General features: G+C 37.0%; 1 protein-coding gene across 3 annotated transcripts; it reads right to left on the bottom strand.

The window, feature by feature from the left end:
• Positions 1-300: 300 nt before the first annotated feature.
• On the bottom strand, positions 301-22,338 carry LOC127957971 (disabled homolog 2). Of its 3 annotated transcripts, none has more exons than XM_052556716.1 (14): positions 21,980-22,338; positions 13,843-14,050; positions 9,312-9,463; positions 8,730-8,828; positions 8,487-8,618; positions 8,232-8,315; positions 7,430-7,453; positions 7,298-7,330; positions 6,762-6,824; positions 4,637-5,248; positions 3,707-3,854; positions 2,709-3,185; positions 2,057-2,136; positions 301-1,900 (listed from the first exon to the last, which is right to left on the bottom strand). In XM_052556716.1, exons 2-14 carry the CDS (start codon positions 13,922-13,924, stop codon positions 1,832-1,834), a joined length of 2,055 nt encoding a protein of 684 aa, XP_052412676.1. In that variant the 5' UTR covers positions 13,925-14,050; positions 21,980-22,338; the 3' UTR covers positions 301-1,831. The 3 variants fall into 3 exon arrangements, with proteins under 3 accessions (XP_052412676.1, XP_052412674.1, XP_052412675.1); XM_052556714.1 differs by having other exon boundaries at positions 2,709-3,188; positions 21,980-22,335; XM_052556715.1 differs by having other exon boundaries at positions 2,709-3,188; positions 21,984-22,335.
• Between the last annotated feature and the right edge of the window lie 200 nt (positions 22,339-22,538).

Here is a 22,538-nt window from a genome sequence, read left to right as displayed (position 1 = left end):
ACACTGTCTGTTATATTACACTCTGCAATTATATGAAATTAATTTAATAGAATTTATATATGATTAAATAATTAACAATTTACGTTTTTATATATATTTCCTCCAATTTTGTAAAGAACATTTTAATGATAACTGAAAATTCTTCTTACATCTTACATTCTTCTTAAAAAAGTTTGAAGTGTACTTCATTCAGCACATTGTTTTTTAATCTAGTTAAGAAAATTAGTTATTTAGTTATCTACTGATCCCATTTAAAGATTATAAACCATTTTACTAACAAAACTTGACATGCGAGGCTAATATCATTCAGCCAGTCATCACTTTATTGTGAAGTAGACCCAACTGGTCTTATACAGACTTGAATACAAACTTTGCAAAAGATAAATAGGACCATTCTGAATCTATTCCACTAACTAAAATTCCAGTTTATTGCAGCGACTACATTTTTAAAAACACCTTAGTTCTATAGCATCCAAGGTAGATGGCATAGTGCATAACAGAGCAGATATTTATATATGTACACACATACAATTCACATAATTCATTTTGACAAGGCTTCAGCATCCACTACAGTACACACATATAATTTTTTTTTTTTTTGCTAATCCATTAATCCACTGAGATAAATGCATTTCTGTTTTTTTCTTTTAAACCTTGCAATATCATGGTGGAAAATGATTATATCCCAAACTATCAAAAGGGAAAAATAAAGAGCATTGTAGTAAAACAATATCGATCAATCAGACACATCAAAACGCTCTTGTCAAGTATTACCTGAAGCATTCTGGGTCATCATGTTACACACATACCGTAACAATGTGCTTAAATAGTATCATCCTCCTATTCAATGGATAGATATTATTTCTGAAGGTGTTTATATTTGTAGAACTGCTGACAACATGCCAGCAGTAGAAATTTTGATTATTCATTCAATACAATGTCAAATCAAAACAAAAACAGAGAACTTTTGACACGATGACAGTACATACTGTATATATTAGTGAATATCGCAAGCTCACCACCTCACGAATATCAGAATACTGAGTACAGATCAAAGAAAATACAGGTTGATTAGAGTCAGTTGCTCTTTTATAATGAACAGGTCAGTACAGTATGATGTTGATTGCACATATCAGAGCATCTCTATAGATATTATTTACACTGTCTCTCTGCTGGCCATCATGACAGTTTGTGATTGGACATTTAATGTCCAAACTTGAATTGGATATTTAAAAAATCGGTCATCTTGTTCAGTTCATATGCCAGTTCATAAAAATTTTTTTCTTAAAATTAGTGACCAGTCGTGCCCTAAAGCTCTTGATAAATGTGGAGAAGTAAACATATAATGTTATAATATTGCAATGAAGAAAAAGTGATCAAACAAGGCAACAATAACTTGTCTACTGATGCAAAAATGACAAAATTGCTTTTAAGTGCTATTAGTACAGAAAACCAAACGAATGTCATCATGTTGTCATTAAGAGACAAAATGCAATAAACATGTTTTAACAGCAGACCAGCACTGGATGGATCATTTTTAGCCTGTCCATGATCATGGTTCATAAAACAAGAAGGGTTGCACAGGCTTCATTTGGCTGTAAGACATTGGCTGTGACATCAGAGCTAAGAGACCAGCTCTTGAACAGGATGCACTTTAGTGGGAAAGCTACATAAAAATGGTGTTCTGTGAAAAGCGGTTGTCATTGTGTATCCATTTGCTTAACCACGGCATTATAAAGCTGAAACATCTGGGATGGAACTGTATTTTGCATAATTTCTTGTTCAGTGATTTGTGTTTGATCCATAATTGGACCCTATGAAGTCATCAAGATCATGCAAATGGGTTTCCAAATGGGTCTCTGAAAGGATCTAAGCCCACTGTCTTTATGGGAGGTGCACTCTGTAAAGAGAAAAAGAAAAAAGAAACATAAATATTAAAGAAAAATTAAGAAGAAGAAAAAGAACAAACATTCTTGAGGCTTTTAGAAAAACTAAAATAATGTTATTGTTTGATAAAATGTTTCATAATATCTTATAAGGATGCACATATACATACAGTTGCAGGTACAGATGTGCCAAACAGATTTTTTCCAACGGAGTTGTCGAATGGGTTCGGGCCTCCAATCTTTAGTTCAACTGAAATCAAATACAAACTTTTATTTCAGCTAGTTGCCAAAGCAACCTCTCTCATTTTAATTTAGTTTAACTTGATGTACTAACATAGCGGGGAAAAAAAGAAAAAAAAAACTTTACATATTTTATTAAACCAGCAAAAATGAAAAAAAAAAAACACAAAGAAATTACTAAAACGTAAAAAGTTAAATTGAATAGAACAAAAACAGAAATCTAAAAATAAATTCAATTCAAATTCAAATCTGTTGCAGTCGTACAACTGCACAATCATATTTGCTAAAATTAATATTATTATTTACTTTTAAATATTAAACAATGAAACAATTATTTTGGTGTTCAAAATTTTTTCTGCAGGCAGACCTCTGTTTAGACGAGAACAGGTTTACAAATCTGGTAAAATGCAGAAAACCTATTTCTCAAAACTGTTGACAGTTATGCAAATATGAAATAAAGTGCTCCTGGTGTATGCTGCATTCCCAAATACATGTTATGAGAAACTCAAAATGACATTAGATGCAGAGATGAATTTCATGGCATTGTCATTTTAATTACAAACACATCCATGGTCTGCTCACCTTTCCTCATTGGAACGTTTGGTGGCTTAGCCATCTGGAAATCCTTAAACATGTCCTTGATATCCCTCTTCTCCTTTTCTCCCAGAGGATCAAGATCAACAAAAGCATTACTGTCCACTTTAGGAGCTTCTTTGGTGGCTACTGCCCGAGGTGGAACCAGTGGAGGGGGACTGGAGCTCTGCTGTCCGTCGGGCACAAGGCTGGGTGGAAATATGCCCATCTGGAAGGGGTTCCCCAGGGTTGAATGAGGGCTCCAGGACCCATTGGATCCATTGGAGACTTGCGTGGTGCCCCATGATGGAAGCTGTTGGGTAGCGGTTAAACTCCCAAAACTCCCAGGAATGTTTCCCCAGGCAGGCGCAGGAGAAGTGGAGAAGACAGGTGCTTGATTGAAGGGCTGAGAGACATTGGTGGTGCAGGGGAAGATGGAGGAGAGCGGCTGATTCCACAGAGGAGTGGAGACTTGAAGAGACAACCCTTCTTTAAAGAAAACATAGTGTTGATAAAAAGATGATGATATATAATATTTCAATGTTCTACATATGACAAGCATCGAATGTAACATGCATTCCTCTTGACACTAAGAGCCATTATTAATTTCCACACAGTGGTATTCACCATATCAGCCCTCTTTTTGTAAATTTTATACTTCTGTACTTGAGTCTGTTTTAATCATGCACATTTCTTAGAAATCATGTACAATTTTATTTGTTAACCAATGTCTGTTTTCCCATGTGTTTGCCACTTGCTAGGTATTCATTTTGAGCTGTGATGCCAACTTTCAACTTTCATGCTACATTCAAGATTTCCCTGAGAACCTTTGGCCTGGCAAGAGCCGTGCCCTACTGTTTGAGCTACAGTAATATACAGGTATGAACAGAATGACACTCATTCTACACTCAAACTTTCATTTGAATGAGAATCACTGACATTTTAAAAAAGCATTTTTGGAAGCTCACAAATGTTAAGATATTTATTGATTGTCTCAAGTGTCTTACCGAGAGCTGCGAGCGTGTCAGTGGAGGGAGGGCTCCTGCTGAACAGACTGACAGAGGTGACAGGGCAGTTCTCAGGTTGAGGAGGTGGTGATTCTGATGGGTTTGGTGGAACAAATGGATCCGGTCCGGGTTTTTCATTGGAAGGGGACTATAAAAGAGAAAACAAAAATAATTATAAATGAGATTCAGCACTGGTTAAATAAAAGCTACAAAAACAGAATAGGGATTAAAGACGAATATTGTAATAGATTAAAGGGGTGGTGAATTGAGAAATCAAAATTCCATTGATCCCGTAAGTTTCAGAACTCAAAACTTTTTCGTTAGTCTAAAAACAGCTTATATTGAAGCCAATCTGCCAGAACAGGTGGTGGAATGTACAGTACCACTATTCAAAAAGAGTGTTTTGATGAGGGGGTCATAACAGGACATTATTATTATATTTTTTTTATGTACAAATCTTGAAAACATTATAAGTGGATCTCTGAAAACAGCACAAATAAAAAACAAAGGCAGTTCATGACCCCTTTTAATCAATACTTTTTTTTAGTAATGATGCCTTAAAATGAACAAATGTAGCAGTAAATACATTTATAATGGTACAAAAGATGTTTGCTTGAAATAAATGCTGTTCTCTTTAACTTTCTATTCATCAAAGAATGCAAACAATATATATATATATTCACAAGTAGCCTAATGTGATGGGAAATACATTAGCAAATCCATTCTTACCTTATTAGTACAACTCACTGAAGCATTAAAATTTGAGGCAAACAACATTACTAATCATGAAGTGGTGTTAGATATGGATTAGAGATCTTAAAGTCACGAGAGACACGAAAGAAAGAAAAAAGAAAGCTTTGAGAAGTGAAGTAGAATGTTATTTATCAAATTAAAAAGCAAGAAATAATAGTGTCATCAGTGCAACCTCACCTTTACACTCCTCCTGCCCCTCCCGGCTTTCATGTTGAGTGGTGGTGGGCTTATAATGACAGAATCCTTGGTTTGATTGACAGGTGGCTCTATGCCTCCATTCTCATGTTTCACTCCATTCTGCACCGGCTGCATTTTCTCTGAACCTCCCACAAACGGATTAGGCTTTGCTTTCCCATGCCCGTTCTGCTCTTGAACTGGGACAGTATTCTGAGTCCAGCTAGTGGCTTCCGCAGCTCTGCCATCTAAAGGCCAATGGCCATTACTGAGAGCATGGATGATTGTCCTGTTGGAGAGTTGGTCAAACTGCTGGCCTAAGTAGTCAGAGTCACCATTCTTAGGGCCACCATTAAACAAGTTATTAGGGCTGTGGTTGGCTGTGGCAGGGTCGTCTCTGATTGATTGATCGGCACTTTTGGAAAATGGGTCGTCACTGAACGGGTCATGGATAGGGGCGGGGAAGAAGCTGTGTTGAGAAGAGAAGGGGTTCTCAGGCGAGAGGCTGGATGGGGCTCTGGGGACAGAAGACGAGGTGAAGGGGTTTCCTTTTACACAGTTCTGATTGCTGTCTATCTCAGTGGACAAATCCATCAACAGGATGTCCTGAGACTCCTGAAAGAAGATTTAAGGAGGGAAGAATAAATAATAAGCTGATGTCAATAATATAGATGAAGTCACGCATGAAGTAAAATAAACTTTAGGTGGATGCCGTGTTCAAGCAATCATAAATTTGATCAAGATGGGCATGCATGACGTAAGTGTAGAGCTGCCAACCATCCTGTATGATACAGAATTGTTGTTTTTGTCTTACACCCACACAGTTAAGAACAATATTTCTTCCATTTGAATAAGTTTTACACAACCATTTGGGGTTTGTAAGATTTTGGGAGGGGAAAAAATCTGAAAAGCTGCATTTATTTAGAAATAAAGTAATATTGTGAAATGTTATTACAATTTAAAATAATTTAATATTTTTGAAAGCTGATTTTTACTCCAGTCATCAGTGTCACATGATCTTTCAGGAATAATTTGCATTTCTTGAGTATTTCAGTATTATCTTTGTAGAAAACTGCATCTTTCGTAAGATGGTTTGAATGGTAGGTTACATAGAAGTGAAAAAATGATCACAAAACAAATAGCAAAAGATGGATGTGAGACTTTTGTGAGAGTTGTGAATTGTCCTGATACTGGAAATGCTACACAGACGCTAAATTTGACAGTAAGCAAAGAATCAAGGAAGAAGAAAGGGCAGATACTACTAGCTTCTCTTTTTTTCTTTAACTGTAAATGGTGAAACCTAAAGACATTTGTCCCTTATCCTACTCTACTGAAGTTGGCAACCCTACTCAAGTGTACTTTTTTCCCAAAATACCATGCTTTCGACAACCAAACACGGGTTGAATAATGGATGACATAAAACGAATGAATAAACTTGACAATATATGCACACATTACCTGAACTTGTTCTCTCACAGTGATTGCAGTGTTAGAAGTAAGAAGAATAAGACTCTGCATCAACACCACTTATGAAAAGTTCACCATGAAAGTAAACGCTAAGCAGAAGATGAGGGACTATGGGAAGACTCATTCTTTTGGTGGAAACTCATATATATTTTACATGTAACCTATTTAACACTTGCAAGGGGCTAGGAATTGAGGCAAAAACAGTCCCATACAGCTTTTAAACTCTTCTAAAGTGCAATGTCTTCAAACAACAGCCCTGTTGAGTTTTCAGTGCTTGTTATTTTCGTTTGGCCTGAACACAAGCCTTCTACTCCCCATGACGGCATTTTCTTCATTTGAGGTCAATCAAGCACCAAAGACTAAACAAGGACCATAGCAGGATATAAGAGTTTTCTGAATGCCGCTAGTCTCTTTCAAACAGCGTAATGTCTCATTTGGATAATGTTGCTTTGGTCTGGTAAATGAGCTGGTGTATAATAGATTTCCGTGGAAATAACATTAATAATGTTAGTGTGTCTTTTTTGTGTTAATAAAGCACAGCGTCACCGTCAATACCATCCATTAATAAACAAAACTGGAGTGGAAAAAAGGCTCAGATTCAGCCTGAATGTGTATATTTATACATGAGTATGTGTGACTCATTCTTGCCCAACAGTCTTACCGAGGGAGAGTTTAAGTCAGGTGGGGTCGACATGTCTCCAAACAAGTCCAGCTGTTCGACGCCCTGCAGCACAGAGTTGAAAAGGGAAAAACAAGACTCAGACCAGATTATGGAAGCCAAACAGAGTCAGAGTTACCAAAACATCTAAGAGAAGCGCTATTCATACTGTGGGCAGATGAATAGGAGGAAATGAGCATTGAAGAGAATGAGGAGAACTGTGTTTTTTTTTTTTTTTCAAAGACTGCGAGTGAAAGGAGAACGGCCAGAGCTGCTGTGTGATGCGTCTCAGTTATTTCCTGTCTGCTAACTTCATTAGCTTCCACCCCCTGAGGAGACTAGTTTAGGTGCTGTGTGCAAATGGGGAAAAACAACATGAAGACGACCCAGCAGGGGGCTTTTGGAACTGGGCCAGAGCAACACAACTCTACTGCTAACTCTGCCTTCAGGTTGGAGACCAACAAAATACTTGCACTGTTGTTTTGCACGATCAGAACCATTTGGTAAATGTAAACCAAACCACAATGAATCTTACTTACTTTTCTGTCATTGTGTGAACCTTCACTGCCATTCTGTTGAGGTAAGATTGACAGAAATTGAGATACTAGTAAAAAATATACAGTATGATATGAACATTTGCCAGCTGAAGAGTTTAATGTCTCAATACGTACTTCCATTGCTTTATTATTTTCATCCTAAAGAGAAAACAAGATCTGATCAGTAGGGCAGAATAAAGAAAACGACAAAACATGACAAAAGCAATATCAATACAGCAGAGAGACTAAAGCACAGCTGAACAGAAATGATTTAGGTCTTCATGTTATATCTGATACATACACTAATGTGTTATAAATTTCCATAAAGTCTATAACAATGTTTGAGTAATTCAGGTTGTGATGATACCTTTCAAAGGTTTGAGGTTGGTAAGATTTTTGAGGAAAGCTGTTTCTTATGCTTAGCCATGCTGCATTTATTTGACCAAAAATACAGTAAAAACAGTAATAATGTGAGGTGTTATTACAATTTAAAGTATGATTTCTATGCTAATATATTTAAAAATATTATTTATTCATGTGATGGCAAAACCGAATGTTGTTCATCAGCTATTACCTCATGATTCAGCAGTGCCATGATTCTTCAGAAATCATTCTAATACAGTATGCTGATTTGGTGTTCAAATAAAATTTCTTATTATTTTCAGTAACGAATAATTTTCTTTGAATAGGAAAACAGTTCAAAAGAACAGCATATAACTAGAAACCCTTGTATAATTATATATTTCTTTACTGTAACTTTTTATCAATTGAATGCATCCTTGCTTAAAAAAAGTCTTGCCTTTCAAACAGTAGTATACAAAACTTGTTGCGTTGCTAAAATACTACGTTTGATGAGCGCATGCATATACTGTAAATGTTTCTCAGCAGCTCATATAGCCTAAAAATAATCTAAAAATCATTTTAAGAGGTCCCGCACCTTCTTTGAACCCTCAACTTCTTTTTTCTTCATATTGAAGATTAACTGGAAAAGATCCTTCAGGTCAATGACAAGAGGCTCCGCCTGAGTGAAAACACAAACAGCGTGTTAAAAGGCATGCTTCCTGCCGGTTTATGGGTGAATGTTTTTAAGTGGGGGGGGGAATGGTTTTTCAGAACAAGTTTGTCTGTATGTGCCTAAAGGCATGAGAGTGTGAGGTAGGAAAGAGCTTTGCTCAATAAAATCTCACTGGACCTGCTGTGCAGTTTTAATGGCGAAGAACTGGTGCTGGCCTTCCGCACCGCACACATAGCCAAACGCTCTGTTGTCAGTGACATCCCGGGCGATGAAGGAGATCTTATTTACTGCGTGCTCCAGTAATGTTGCCTGGAGAAGTCAAAACAAAATAACAATCACTACTGTTGGCTTCAAAATGATGTTTCTGTTGAAGAGTTTATACTAGTCGGTATAAATGAAGAGTAAGTGAGAAAAACACACCCCTGTTTTCTCATCAGTAACAGTGATTCCTGAGAGAGAAATGTTCACCCAGACTCTCTGCTTGTGTTTGCCCTGAGAGCGAGCTGCCACCGCCTTGCTCTGTGATCACAGAGAAAAAGACAAATGAACGATTACTAAACAATATTTTGACTACTTGATCCTGGATGTAGTCAGTAGTATCCTGCTAAAAAATGTCAGTCAAACCATTTGGACAATTCAAGCAGTTGTGTAGGAAACAATTGGGATTTTTCAGTCTCTTACAAAGCGAAACTAACTACAAAGGTCATAAGAGTTACTTCAAAAAGTCAAAAATACTGGAAAATCTTTTGTTGACTCAATTATTCTCTTCCTGCAGAGAAATGGTTCCCTCTATCTTTCTTCTCAAATGGAACAATCTTGTTTTTTCTTTCCACTGGTGGTATTAAGGCACTATATTCTATAAAGCTTTCAAACAAGACGCAGTGTGAAAGCTTTATACAAATAAATCCATCTTGTCCTTTTCACTGCCATTAGTTTAAGCTAATGGAAGTCATTAAAGATGTCTACTAAAATGTAAACATGCATGCACAACCTTTCACTGACCTTTAGTTTCATCATGGAGTCTTGGCTCATTTTGTCTCCTCTTGCTTCAGGCACATCATCTACACCAATCAACTTGGCTTTGTAGCGAACTCCATTACCTTGGAACCTGGCAAGGAGGAACTCATCTGTTTTCTCTGGGCTTTTCTCTGCAGCTGAGAAGAGGAGATAAAGAGAGATTATAATCTAAAACAAAATGTAGTACTGTGAGAATGAAAAAGATTTAATTTAAAGGGGGGGGGGGGGGGGGGGTGAAATGCTATTTCATGCAAACTGAGTTTTTTACACTGTTAAAGAGTTGGATTCCCATGCTAAACATGGACAAAGTTTCAAAAATTAAGTTGAACATTTGAAGGAGTATTTTTGTTCCCAAAATACTCCTTCCGGTTTGTCACAAGAATGTAATGCTTTTTAATTAGAAAGATTATTAAAATACCAACTGCGGTGACACAAATCACCATAAACCACAAACATATATAGAGATTGAGACTGATATTTATACTTAGTTATATTAATTCCAAACCAGAGATATGAATACCTGGACAGAGTTTTGTTAAACTTAAAAAAAAAGAGGCTTAAGAATATTAGGGCTGTTAAAAAGGTAAATAACCATAATTCTTAATTTTTTTGTCAATTTCTGTTTTAAGCAAAGAATAATATATGTGCATATATTTTAATATATGTGCAAAATAAACTTTTATTTGTAAAGAAATTAATCATTTGTTGACAATAAATGTTGTTCTTTTAAACTTTCTATTCATCATCCAGAATTCAGAAACCAGTATCAAGGTTTCCATAGAAATATTTAGCAGCACAGCTGTTTTCAAAAATACAAAAAAACATTTCAGCACCAAAACTGTACGACTTGGATAGGTTTATCCTTTTGAAAAGAGATGAAAAAAAAGCTGGTTCTTCACTCATGCATGAAACCACTAATTAAGTGTCCTTTCTGTAGTGCAGGACTAGCCCCTGTCATTTAACCTTTTTAAAATACTTCTCCATATAATTAACTGATTACAGTTAACAGCCGTCCTCACAAATGCAGCTGTCATTCAAAACAAAAGCATCTAAAATGGGAATGAACAGCGCAGTGCAGAATCATTTATGAAATCCTCTATTCTTAGCGGAATGAGAAACGATTCAGCGACATAATTACGGGTGTCACTGGGACTGATTGATGCCATTCGGAAGGAACTGATGGTACCAGCTGTCTGAGAGACAGAGTTATCTCTAGCAGCTCCCAATCGCAGTCTGAATGTTATTCAATCACTGGAAATGTCAGCAAGTTAGCCAGACGCTCATCAAAATATGTGCGATTGCTCAATGGCGCAAAAAGATCTGAAGGAAGCTGATTAAAATGAACAAAGTGCGTCAGAGAGCCGCTGATATGCTGATCATGTCATTTTATCGGGTTCCTCCCGATGCATGTTTTAATATAACTGTCTGGCCCACATTCTAGCCCTGAAATTGTGTTGTTTTGAATATGTGCCACATTATTTTTTTTCGAGAATTCATATCAGCAACCCCTCTGTTCTTCATTAGATCTTTTCACTATCATCTAACTCAGCTTGCCTTTTGATTCTCTGGACTTTTTGCCATTTTATTTAGTCTGTTTGTCCTGTGTCTCAGAATAAAACCAGAGCTCAGCTGACTATGTGGCGATGTCCCCTTTTGGCCAGTGGCGCTGCTGAGATGGCAGAGGCGGAGAAAGAGGGAGTAAGCCAGACACAGAGAAACAAAAAGAGACTGAGAGAGAACGGCCTGGCGGAGGCCCAGACCTCATGCCTTCTGTGGCCAAGCTGAGGAACAGCATTGACATTCATCCCATGCAGGAACTCTACAGGCTTGAGGTTTTCTGCTCTACAACTCCCAACCACCGCGAACATATAATACCTGTAAATATGTGCTTGATTTAAATAGAAACTAAAAAAAGATTGTTCTTTAAGAGTACTTTACATGTAACAACAGTTCTATTTTGAACCATATCATACCAAAGAACACTTTTATGCTGAAATGGTCAGACTTTAAGGTTCTTTATTCCCGCCTTTTTGTTTTTCAAATCCTTAACTGTCAAAATCACCTCATTAGTCATTTTCTGGAGCTCAGATATCCAACTACACAGAAGATCACTCTCAACAGGTAAATTATTTCTTTCTTAAATTGTCAATCAATTTTAACTTTCAAATTGGTTTTCTAACTATCATGTCATTTCCTCTTTTTAGAAAACGCATTGATGAGCAGCTCTATTCACTATTCAATATTCTCCACTAAGTAAGTAACATAAATAGTGAACTGATGATCTGTATTGTTAGATTAGTATTTTTGTATTATTACTTGGGATTATGCATAAACATAACCAGAAACATTAAACATTAAAGCTATCCCATGACTTTATATCATTGTTTACATTGTGAAGGGCTAACATACTCTCCATTTTTACTACTTTTGGCATTCATAAATATATTTGCTTTTTGCATAACTGTTACTCTAAACTCGACTGTGTATTTCAGATGCTTCCACATCCCACATCCTCATCATCTGCAAAAAGAAACTGCCACTCAGTAACACCAAAATACACATGATGAATTGAATGGCATCATAGTTGACTGGAAAGATATTTCACTGGAAACTGGCCTTCATTCGATCTATTTTCTGTTTCTGACTTCTTTATGCATGTTCAAAGTCAACTGTCATTTATTAATGTATTCATGTAATAAATGAAAATAAAGAGCTCATCAGATTACACGGGCAGAGAAATGACAAACATACTGAACAATGGCCTGTTGCTCACAAATGAGCCTGATCATGAAGGAAAGCTATGCCATTTTTCTGCCAGTCTAAATCAAATAGTTGACTTAAAAGCCAAAAACATATCAATCTATAAAAAAGTTAAAGATATGGAAGAGAAATAGGCCTATACATGAAATAATGATGTGGCTGAAAGATCAACCGTGATGTTGCAGCATTATATTTTTGTTTCTATGTCCAACACATGACTATGAAAGACCTCCTTCAACCCCAGATGCACCTCATCACCCAAATCACTGCCGGCTCCTCAGCGTGAGACTGTGGGAATCATTCTGCTTGTTTTCATGCCTGTGGAAAAGACTCATAAATAGACATGTTGGAGAGTGTCTTGCAGTCGCAGCTGGAAGGTATTGTGCAAACAGCAACAGGACTGTAATGGAATCCATCACTTGTGCTCTCTGTTGGTATGAATGAGCTAGGCAACACAAACAATACCACTGTGCACCAGGTTCCAGCTTAGAAAAATAAATCCAGAGAAATATTGGGTCAAAGAGGCCCCTGGAGCTCTGGACAGAGGATTTTGAGGTTTCTGCAGGTGGCTGTTTGCCAACTTTGCCCTGCGCTACACAACATGTCAAGGAATCTCCAATAGTACTCTTCAAAAAGTCGTCTCGGAGCCTTATTGTAACAGAAAGACCTTCATTTGTCAACTGTAATCACTAGGTCATAAACATAATTGTGTAATCATCGTGCTACCATTGCATCAGCTTTGCATTTAAGTACCAAAAAAGTGATTCAGATTAGGTTTAAATAGAGAATGTCTGATCTAATATCCAAAATTTGCTGAAAATATTTTAAAGTTATGAGAATACAGAAAAGATGGTGCTTGAATTCTGTATTACAAGATTTTGTAACCATTGCATAGCTGCTGCAAACAAGCAGAATGTTTCTAACTGTGCTCTGTAGAAGGGGAAATATAATACATTCAAATAGATAAATAAGTTAAACCATCTCATCTGAGATGAGGACATCAAAATATATTAAAATATTAAAATGTCAAAAGGCTTAAAGCAATTTCATGTGAAACTAATAAAAAGCCCACCCATGCTTAAAATTCCACAAAAAAACCTGAAACCTTCCAAAGAAAGCTAACATTATTTTAATAAACTGACAAATTTAGGTTAATACGTAACTATTAAATCATTTTTATCTGTTTCCAACTGAACAGGCGGATAACAATATGGCAAATCCTTTGGATTCCAGACTGAACCATAAATCATGGATGTAATCTCGAAATGGTTTTCTTAACCAGCCCTTAACTTCATGTAAATTCTCAGATCAAATCTCCAAAACAAGCTGCCTTTTCATTTACGGAGTACAATAGAAGTATTTTCAGGTTTCAAAACTCTTATGAGGGCTTAGTTTTACCTCAGGTTCATTACATGTTTGTTATGGATCAAGCATGGTTTTTGTAAGGTGCACTGGGGACGTGGACGCTAGCTCAAACACTCACACACAGAAACCTCAGCAGGACACTCACTATACCACTAATGATGTGCTAGTAGACACATGTAGGTCAGCAAAGACATCTACAAAGTTTTTGTACTTTCTAATAACAATTCATTACATATCATCTAATAATGGAGAAGTTTCACTCAGGAACCACCAATTAAGAAAAAAAAAGAAAAAAGATTGCAGCCTTTTAAACAATGACTGGCTAAGCTGTGCTTGACAAAAAAGAAGAAGAAAAAAAGTGCCCAGTGAAGAACCATGCCCTGTCACATACCCTTTTTCTTTTCTTTTTTGGAGGGTGTCTTGAAAGGTGCCTGCTCGACCGGGGGTGTGCTGGATTCCACTTCTGCAGACATGTTTGGAGGCCAGCCTCGTGCAAAACAAGTGTGAAGACAGGATCAGTTGAAGCACTCTTGCTCTCCTCTCTGCAGTGTGTGCACCACAGCTTAACTCAGCAGTGGACCATGCTCAGCTGTGCCGCACTGAAGAGGAAAGAAGGAGAGAGAGAAATCAAAACAGGAAAAAAATGTTGTAGCTTTTAGAAGTCCTCAGTAGCTTAGTAGCTATTTGCTACTAGGATGAAACATTTAGGTGCCAGTTTACTTTTTTTAGCTGTCAAATATCAATGGTTTAAATGATATAAACTAGTTTATGTTGTTGTATTAAGTATAAATTAATTGATGATGTAAGTCATATGGTGATCCTGATTACATTGGCATCTTAACTTATAAACAAGAATATTTCTGCTTGTTTGTGGGGGAAAACATTGTGTGTTTCCAATATGTCGCCCCAACTTTAAGTCCATTCACCTTTACATTTAGACCACATGGGGTAAACAATAATCAATATTTTTTGCAAAAGTGTTTCAGTGAGGGAGCCAATTGTGACGATATGATATCTGGTGAAAATGTATATGAACATGCACACATTTTCCCGTACATGTTAGTAACAGCCTGTAGTGCTGAGATAAGCATTATAGCACGACAACTTAATAACTGATGATGAATTTCATGTCGGAAGTTGGTGAATTTTGTTTAGCGTGTGCTGATCACTGTCTCTCTGAACTTGTACTGGTTAGGTAATGTGCTAACCAGCTCTGGTTTTAATTCCAGCGGACTGAATTAATACACAGGCAATACTATAACTCAAAGTAGCTGTGCTTAAACAGAAGCTGAATAAACATCCTGGACTCTAGAGCATTTAGCTGTGGTCACTGCATTGTTCGGCCATAAATACTCTCCACTCGCTGACTTTAACGCACCACGTGATTCATGTTTTGAGTTCATTCCGATAACTGGCTCTCCTATAGACTTATCTTAGGTGATAGGTCACCATTTTTTTATTCTCTAACCTGTCTTTTCTTGTCATATCCATTACAGGACCATAGTACCCTTAGCCTCTATCTCCTGCTGTCTCTACACTGCAATTATCCCGCCCTGCACCCAAAGACAGGAAGTCACAGCTTCCCTTCCATCTGGGATCTATTCATTCTCCACTTCTTCATAACACAGGCTGGCTATTTTTGAACATTTGTTTTCAATCAAAAAAATACAAAAATCCTAGCAGCTCATAAATATATTGGAATGTTTTTACCCTCATCCATCCAATGACTCAAGCTGCCTATAAATATACAGGCTCCAACACTTTTCCTTGAAATATCCTTCCTGTGGAACATTCAACACAATGTTGAAATAATGTTATGTAATGAAAAACTAATTAGAATGTAAATACCGTCTACAGTTTAACCATAATAACCTTATTAACCTTCTCAAACTATTAAAACAAACTATTGTTTTTTGAAGAAAAGCTAAACAAATAAAATATAAACATTAGATGAAAATTTTAACTAAAGGAAAATGCGAAATGTCGCCTTGGCAAATACCTGAACTAAGTTGAAGCACTAAATAAAGCACAAAAAATTACACAAAATTACAAAAGCACATGACAAAATAAAGCACTTGACTTGTGACTAGAATGAAAAACTTACAAATATAAAATTCAATAATTATAAATAAAACTAAAACACTTTTTAAAAGTGGTCATTTATTAATCAAAGTTACAAATACATTTCCAAAATAGGCTACCTTCATTTTCTTGTAATTAAATTTTTTTTTTATCTATTCCATGTCAAAATGGTATGCTTTGTATCTCACCAGATATAAATAGTTCCTAACCCATAATTAGCTTCACCTCTCACACAGGCGACCCTCATGTGACCCCAGACTTCTCCTGGTCATCTATAACTAGTGAACAGATTCTATTATAAGAGTAAAGAGTACCAGCTGCTCTTCCTCTGAATGACAGCTGTTGGTAACTCATGGTAGACAGAGCAATCATGGCATAAAACATCCACAAATGTAGTGTCCTTCCATTATTCCTGGCAAAAAGGAAGAATGTGTCATGCTGGCGAGCTATTAAGATGTCCTAGACAGGAATAAAGTATTGGTCTCCATCTAGCTGACACCCTGATCCTATTATGTCTACAACAACAGACGTGAAAAAACATACTGTTTATATCTAGCACACTGTTAGCGGGGCAAACCTAAATAACAATTCAAATACCAGACTGTGAGAACCACATTTACATCCATACACGTTTAGGTAATTTGGTCGACAGAGAGTACAAAGATATCTTTAAATGTCCTTTATCTTAGCATTATCAATTTATGAGCACTAAATTCCTGGAAGGATTTCTAAACCATTCAGTACTGAATTCATTCAGGTGTTCAAAGGTGAGCAGTATAGCAAACTGACACAGTTGAAAGATACTGACATCGTGCATCAAAGACAAGTGATGGTTCATTGAAGTAAATGAGTAATTCTGACTGAAAGCTGGAGTAATGGCTACTGACAATTCAGCTTTGCCATCACAGAAATACATTTTAAAAGAGATTAAAACAGAACAAAATCTGACTGGATGGTCTGTGCTTCAAGCTGCTGTGAAATGACTGTAAATAAATACTGCAGAATCTGAAGTGGCAAGTTGCTACATTACGTTAACAGCAAACAACATAGTTAGTTAATGATCTATACTACAGTTTAAGGTTGTTTTTTTCCCCCATGTTTTCGAAAGACGTCCCTTACGCTCACCAAGACTGCACTTATTTGATCAAAAATACAGTAAAAATAGTTTTATATTTATGTTATTATCAATGATGAATAAAGAATTTAACGAACAGAAAGTCAAAAGATCAGCATATATATTAAATATACAACTTTGTAACAATGCAAAAGTCTTCGATTCTTGCTTAATAAAAATAGCAATTTCTTAAATAAGACCCCAAACTTAATGATTTTACTGACCACAAGTTTTTGATAAGCGTATATTACTTTTACTCATAGTAGAGTTATTTACAAATTCATTTTGATGAAATAATTATAATTAATAACATTAATACTAAAACGTTTAAATTCCGTTGCCATTTCACTCAACACGCTTTAATAAACGCGGAGCTTTAAAAAGTCAAAGTTGTCGTTGTTTATAGTTTCTGCTCATTTTGGGAGCTTGTCCAATGTATAGAAAAACAGTACACAGGAAACATAAGAGACCAATTTAAACATTTGCAGGAATTAGTGTATAGTAATAGACAGACCTCCCACTAGTGCAGTGTTTTGTTTGCTTTGTACACAAGCAAAACCTCCTAATGTGTTACATCTGAAAAATAAATGTGACACATTTAATTACAAAAACACAGTATCCGTTACCACTTCATAAACTGTGATCTAAATTCTTAAAAATAAGTCTCATTTTACAATGACTACATGGTCTCAAGCACAGAATTGAACCGTTTTCTCTAAACAGACAATTCATGCTCTTCTGCTGGCCAATAAAACCCAGTGAACTCTATATTCTATCCAACCATATGGTCGCCATATGAGGCATAAGTTGTTGTATATGGGCTCTTGTACCTTTAAAAGTTTTTTGCACTCTTCTCCGCATGACTCTAGTGCTTCCTTGTCAATATTTGCACTTTCTCTCCGGCCTGTCCATTTTCTCCTCCCTGGCATCTCAGCGGGTCTTCAGCAGTGGAGCCGGAGAGGACTGAGAATGGGTATATAAACAGCATCTTTCCTCTTCCCTGTCCCTGGCCCCAAGGCTGTCTCTTAACATAAGCTATGGAGTATGCGTAAATATCCCCATGAAAAAAAGGAAAGCCGAGACACATCCTCCCCAGCTCAATGCCAAGAATCTCAGGGCTCTGAGGTAAACACACTGGACAGACAAAAATCTCCAGGGGTGTGTTGTCAGTTGTCAACAGGACACTGGATAACTAGAAGGAACACACAGTGTACCAGGAACAAAGACCCGATTGTACTCACGCCACATGCAGGAGCGATCGATGTATTTAATGGCCTCAGAACACCTCCACATTTAAGACTCCTTCAGTTACTGGCTGAGTCTAATGAACTGTTTGAGAATGGAGATCAGAGAAGAAGCTGGAGGCTGCTGAGGTGATAATGATATTGATTCTTGTAACATTTTGCAATTCATATATAACATGTGGCTAGCCAATTATTGTATGACCCTTGTGGCTTCGGATTGTGAGGGTTGCTATGGCAACCCTTGACAGGTATGGGCACCTCTTTTCATAGTGCTGCACTCGCAGGCTGCCTTTGCACAGCAAACACACAATCCATCATCCAAGACACATAATCCAACAAAATGAGGGCAAGCCACACAGTACACACAAAGCCTCTGAAGAAATGTTAAACAATTACAATTCGCTTTTCAAAAAGACGAATCAATTACGCAAATGTTTTCAACACTGCTAATAATAAATGTTTCTTGAACCACAAATCAGCATATTAGAATGATTTATGAAGGATCGTGTGGCATTAAGACTGGAGTAATGGCTGCTGAAAATTCAGTATTTGCATCACAGGATTAAATTGGATTTCATAATATTACTGTTTTTACTGCATTTTTGTATACATCACAGTATATGTATACTGTAAAAGTCTATTAACATTAAAGATTCAGTAACATTTACATTTATCAATATACACTTTAAGCAATATATTAGTGCAACTGTACCAAATTCAATTTGAGTACTGTGATAGAACAATTTTATTGTACCACGTTAACTTGTGCTTCAAATAGCACCGCAGAAGGAGACCAGACCCCCTCCTAAAGTGTTGCAGAGTGATATTCATAGACATCTAGTCAGACTGCCCCTCATTAAACCTCTGGGGTCCTAAAAGTGTAACCAGGTTACTAAGACATATCCTGGACGTTGATTTCTCAAAATGAAGGCTGAATATGTCATGCGGGCTTTCTCACAGGAAATCATTCCACAGTTGATCTTCACAGCATGAGGGTCCATGATAAGTAGAGGTTTTTAAAAGTAAAAACATTCGAAAAGCACAGTAACCCATAATTTTAGCTCTATGCTTGTGTGGTCGTTCAGGTGTTCCAGAGCTGCTACAAAAGAAGCATTAAAACGTCTGGTGTACAAACACTGCCTAGCCCATGACACCATAACTAGGTTCATCTAGTGACAAAACAAACTCTTTATGGAATACCAAGCGAAGGAAGATCCTCTTTTCACACAATAGTTTACTGAAATGATGTGTAATGGACTGAAATGAAGACAAACAGTACAGTAAGCCACAGGATTGCTCAAGGGATAAGAAATGCACAGACTAAATACCTGTGTTTTATACACAAACCTTGGACTCAATGTATTTAGAGGATTAATGTCATTTGAACCTATATTGTAAATAGCGGTTTGTAGAAAAGGTGAAATGGAGTGCTTCAGTAGAAGGCAAAAATGTGGCACTCCAGAAGGCAAAAATGCGGCAAAATGTCCTAATGATTTGCAAAGTTTCTGTCCTAAACAAGAAGGACAAGGAGAGTATGTCCTGTCATGGGTCAAATCCCCTTCTGATAAGACCGAAAGATGGACAGTGTCATTGTAAAAGTTGATTCCATGGAGAAGTCTGCTCATTTATCAGAGATCATCCAGGAAAAGAAAGAAAATGGGCTTATAGCCAGATAAGGAAGCGTTTGATTCCTGCATTATCTGATAGGATAAAATGTGACCGCCACACATTTAAAAAGATAGATCACACCAAAAAACTTCCAATTTTATCATGTACTCATCCTTACGTCATTCCAAACCTGAATGGCTTTCTTCTATGGAACACACAAAAAATATATTTTAATATCAAATATATTTGGAGGCTGTAACTTCTGTATATAGATCACACAGCATGATTCGGGTCCCTGGTCAGTTGATCGGTGCATCTCTTAAATATTTCTAATACATACACAGTTTTTTTTTTATTTTGGGTGGACTATCCCTTTAAGTGTGTGGAGGTCAAGCGTTATCCCAGCAGATAATGTTGAAAGCAAAGGCTTCCACATCTGGCCCTAAATCACTTTTTCTTTCTTTACAGGTATAAGGGAAAAGTCCCAATTTCATTCAATCATTCCTTTTTTTTTTTGGAGGGGGAAAGTGCAGTACAAACAAACACTTGGGGCAAAGGTCACTTGCCTCAACATGTGGCCACTACAGTAAAATACCACTCTTAACATAAAAAAGCTGTCATGACTACTCTGCTGACCTATATATGTCCACAATGAAATGCAATAGCAGTCCCTTTTGTCTAATAAAATGTCACAGAGGCAGGAAAAGAATGCAGAGCTAGTGGAAAAGAGTCTTATTGAAGTCCAAAGTGATGGAAAGTTGCCTTTGTTTCTCTCTTTTTTGGACGACTTTCTCCACTGAAATATGTTGGTCTTTTTTTATGAAGAGAGAGGGAAGAGGGTAAAGGTGCTGGATAGCATTTAAAGAGTTCAGATGGAGGGATAGAAGAGAAACTATGTTGAGTGCCAACATCTGGTTCCAATAAAACAGCACACATTGTACCAACAGGAGAAAGAAGAATGTCTTGACGTGAGTCATACCCAGCATCATTTTTAAACGTAATTCACATTTCAAACTGTTAAAAGAGTTGGCTACTCATCCTTGGTAAAGTCATTTACACATACTTAAGTAAAAGCACATTTGCTGTTTTCAATAAGATTGAAAGCATCTGCCCATATCCAATGTCAGGAACAAAGATGTTTTCCTTTCAAAGCTTCAAATAGTTTTTTATTCTTTTTATTTGATATCAAAGTGAGCTCACTATATAAGAGTTACATGTTCCCTCTACATTTCCAGTTTTTTTGAGAGGAACAGGAACGTATTCACTGTGGCATTTCCTCCTCTTAAAGTATTATGGGGGATGGTGAAGCAAAAGAAGATGAAAATGCCACACAGGGAAAGAAAGAAACTAGGCCTTACAGTTAAAGTGACTGAAATTTCTCTTGTCCTCTCATCACTCTTACTCTAACGCCACGTTAAGTTCTCACGTTAAAGGCTTAGCTTTTCCCGATCTTGCACTGTCATTAAGATCTACCAGGACTTAATGATATGCATTCCCTGGAACTGAGATTATACCTGGAACCAAAAGTGAACAGAATCACCTAAGCTTGCGTGCCACTTAAAACAGCAGGCCATTACTTAAGGTCATAACATAGTATATGAGGACATTATCATCCTTGGGTCTCCTGTGATACTGATGAGAAGTCTTAAAAAGTAGGTTTCAGCGGTGATGTCCCTTGAATGAGAAAATACAAAACTAGCCTACCATTTGAGGTTTCACAGTTTAACTTCGAACATGAAGGTGATGAGGCGGTTTTTACATTGCTATTAAAACATTCAAAATGCCAATCATGCTATTGCATGTTTTATTTTAAGCAATAATGCTATACCTCATAAATGCATACGAGTGTGGTATCAACGTGAAGCTGTTTGACATAGGATGTGGTCACTGTTGATGAATGCAAACATCTGTGAATTTAGGTCAGACCACAGCCAACATCAGTGTCATATCAATCTCTTTTCACAGGATTTTAAAATAAAATCATTTCAAATCAACAGGTTCTATAGACGTAGAAGAATTAGACCTACATTTCATACAGATAGGAGATATATTCCTCATCTTCCTAAGACCTGTACGTGCCTGAAGATTCAAGAAGAATGTATCGAGGACTCAACGGTAAATTAAACATGAAACACTTCTTTTAGGTTAGGTTAGAATGTCACATTTGTCTGGTCTGTGAGAAAGCGTTAGCACGCGTTACTGTGATAATGTCTTCAGCATTTCCGTGGAAAATCTGTAAAAAGCATAGAAGGCGGCGTTGCGAAAGACAATATGAGGACTTAACAGAGCTCCTGCTGCAGTGAATGGAAACAGACCGCTATCATTACAAAATAAATTAAAAAATGAAATAAAACCCCTAATTATATCTCCCTCCCGTTCATTAGTTTAAAGCAAGAGATCCGTTTCAATAGCTGGCAGAAATCGTCAGGTTTTCTGACACAGTAGGGTATTACATTCATTTAGGAAAACGGTATACACACCTACGTTAAGACATTGAGCGGATCCTGGAGCTCGCGTGCTCCGAACCGGCAGAGAAAACGCGGCTTGACAACAGAGTCGACGCGCGTCCGGTCGTGCAGTAGGTATATTCCCGGGATATGGGTCTGAGATGTTGACGGTGAAGGTCTTATTCCCGGGATGTTGGCAGCTCTGAGGAATGTGCTCTGATGTTACTGCAGATTCGGTAACTCCCCCTCAAAGTGAAATTTAACCCTCTGAAGACCAGACGGCGATCTCACTGCATCACACGACACATGATCGTCTCTAATGCGCTCTCACTGGCTGTTTCTATAGTTGATATTCATCATCTACTGATTCTCTGTAACTTCCACCTATATTTTTAAGCCAGCCTGTGCTCCCCCACCCCATCTTGATGACAAAATATTCATACTTCAGCTGGACATTACAACACTCCTGTTTCCAGTCAAAGAAATTACGCAATAATTTACCATCAACAAGCTGTACTGTTCCATGAACAAAATTTAGTGGCCTTTAATATGTTTATGTAAATTGATTCAATTAATTTTAAGCAGTATATTA

The sequence above is a fragment of the Carassius gibelio genome, chromosome B5, assembly GCF_023724105.1.
Source record: "Carassius gibelio isolate Cgi1373 ecotype wild population from Czech Republic chromosome B5, carGib1.2-hapl.c, whole genome shotgun sequence".
In the NCBI taxonomy this organism is placed as follows: domain Eukaryota; kingdom Metazoa; phylum Chordata; class Actinopteri; order Cypriniformes; family Cyprinidae; genus Carassius; species Carassius gibelio.
The sequence above is the reverse complement of the archived record's forward strand: the minus strand, read 5'-3'. Positions and strand labels throughout refer to the sequence as shown.

Excerpts from the sequence above, each read along its gene's own strand:
- LOC127957971 (XM_052556714.1), bottom strand. The coding sequence starts at position 13,924 with ATGTCTGCAGAAGTGGAATCCAGCACACCCCCGGTCGAGCAGGCACCT. Across the intron at positions 9,464-13,842 it reads CAAAAAAGAAAAGAAAAAGG|CTGCAGAGAAAAGCCCAGAG; the intron begins GTATGTGACAGG and ends TCCTCTTCTCAG. Across the intron at positions 8,619-8,729 it reads TTACTGATGAGAAAACAGGG|GCAACATTACTGGAGCACGC; the intron begins GTGTGTTTTTCT and ends TGACTTCTCCAG.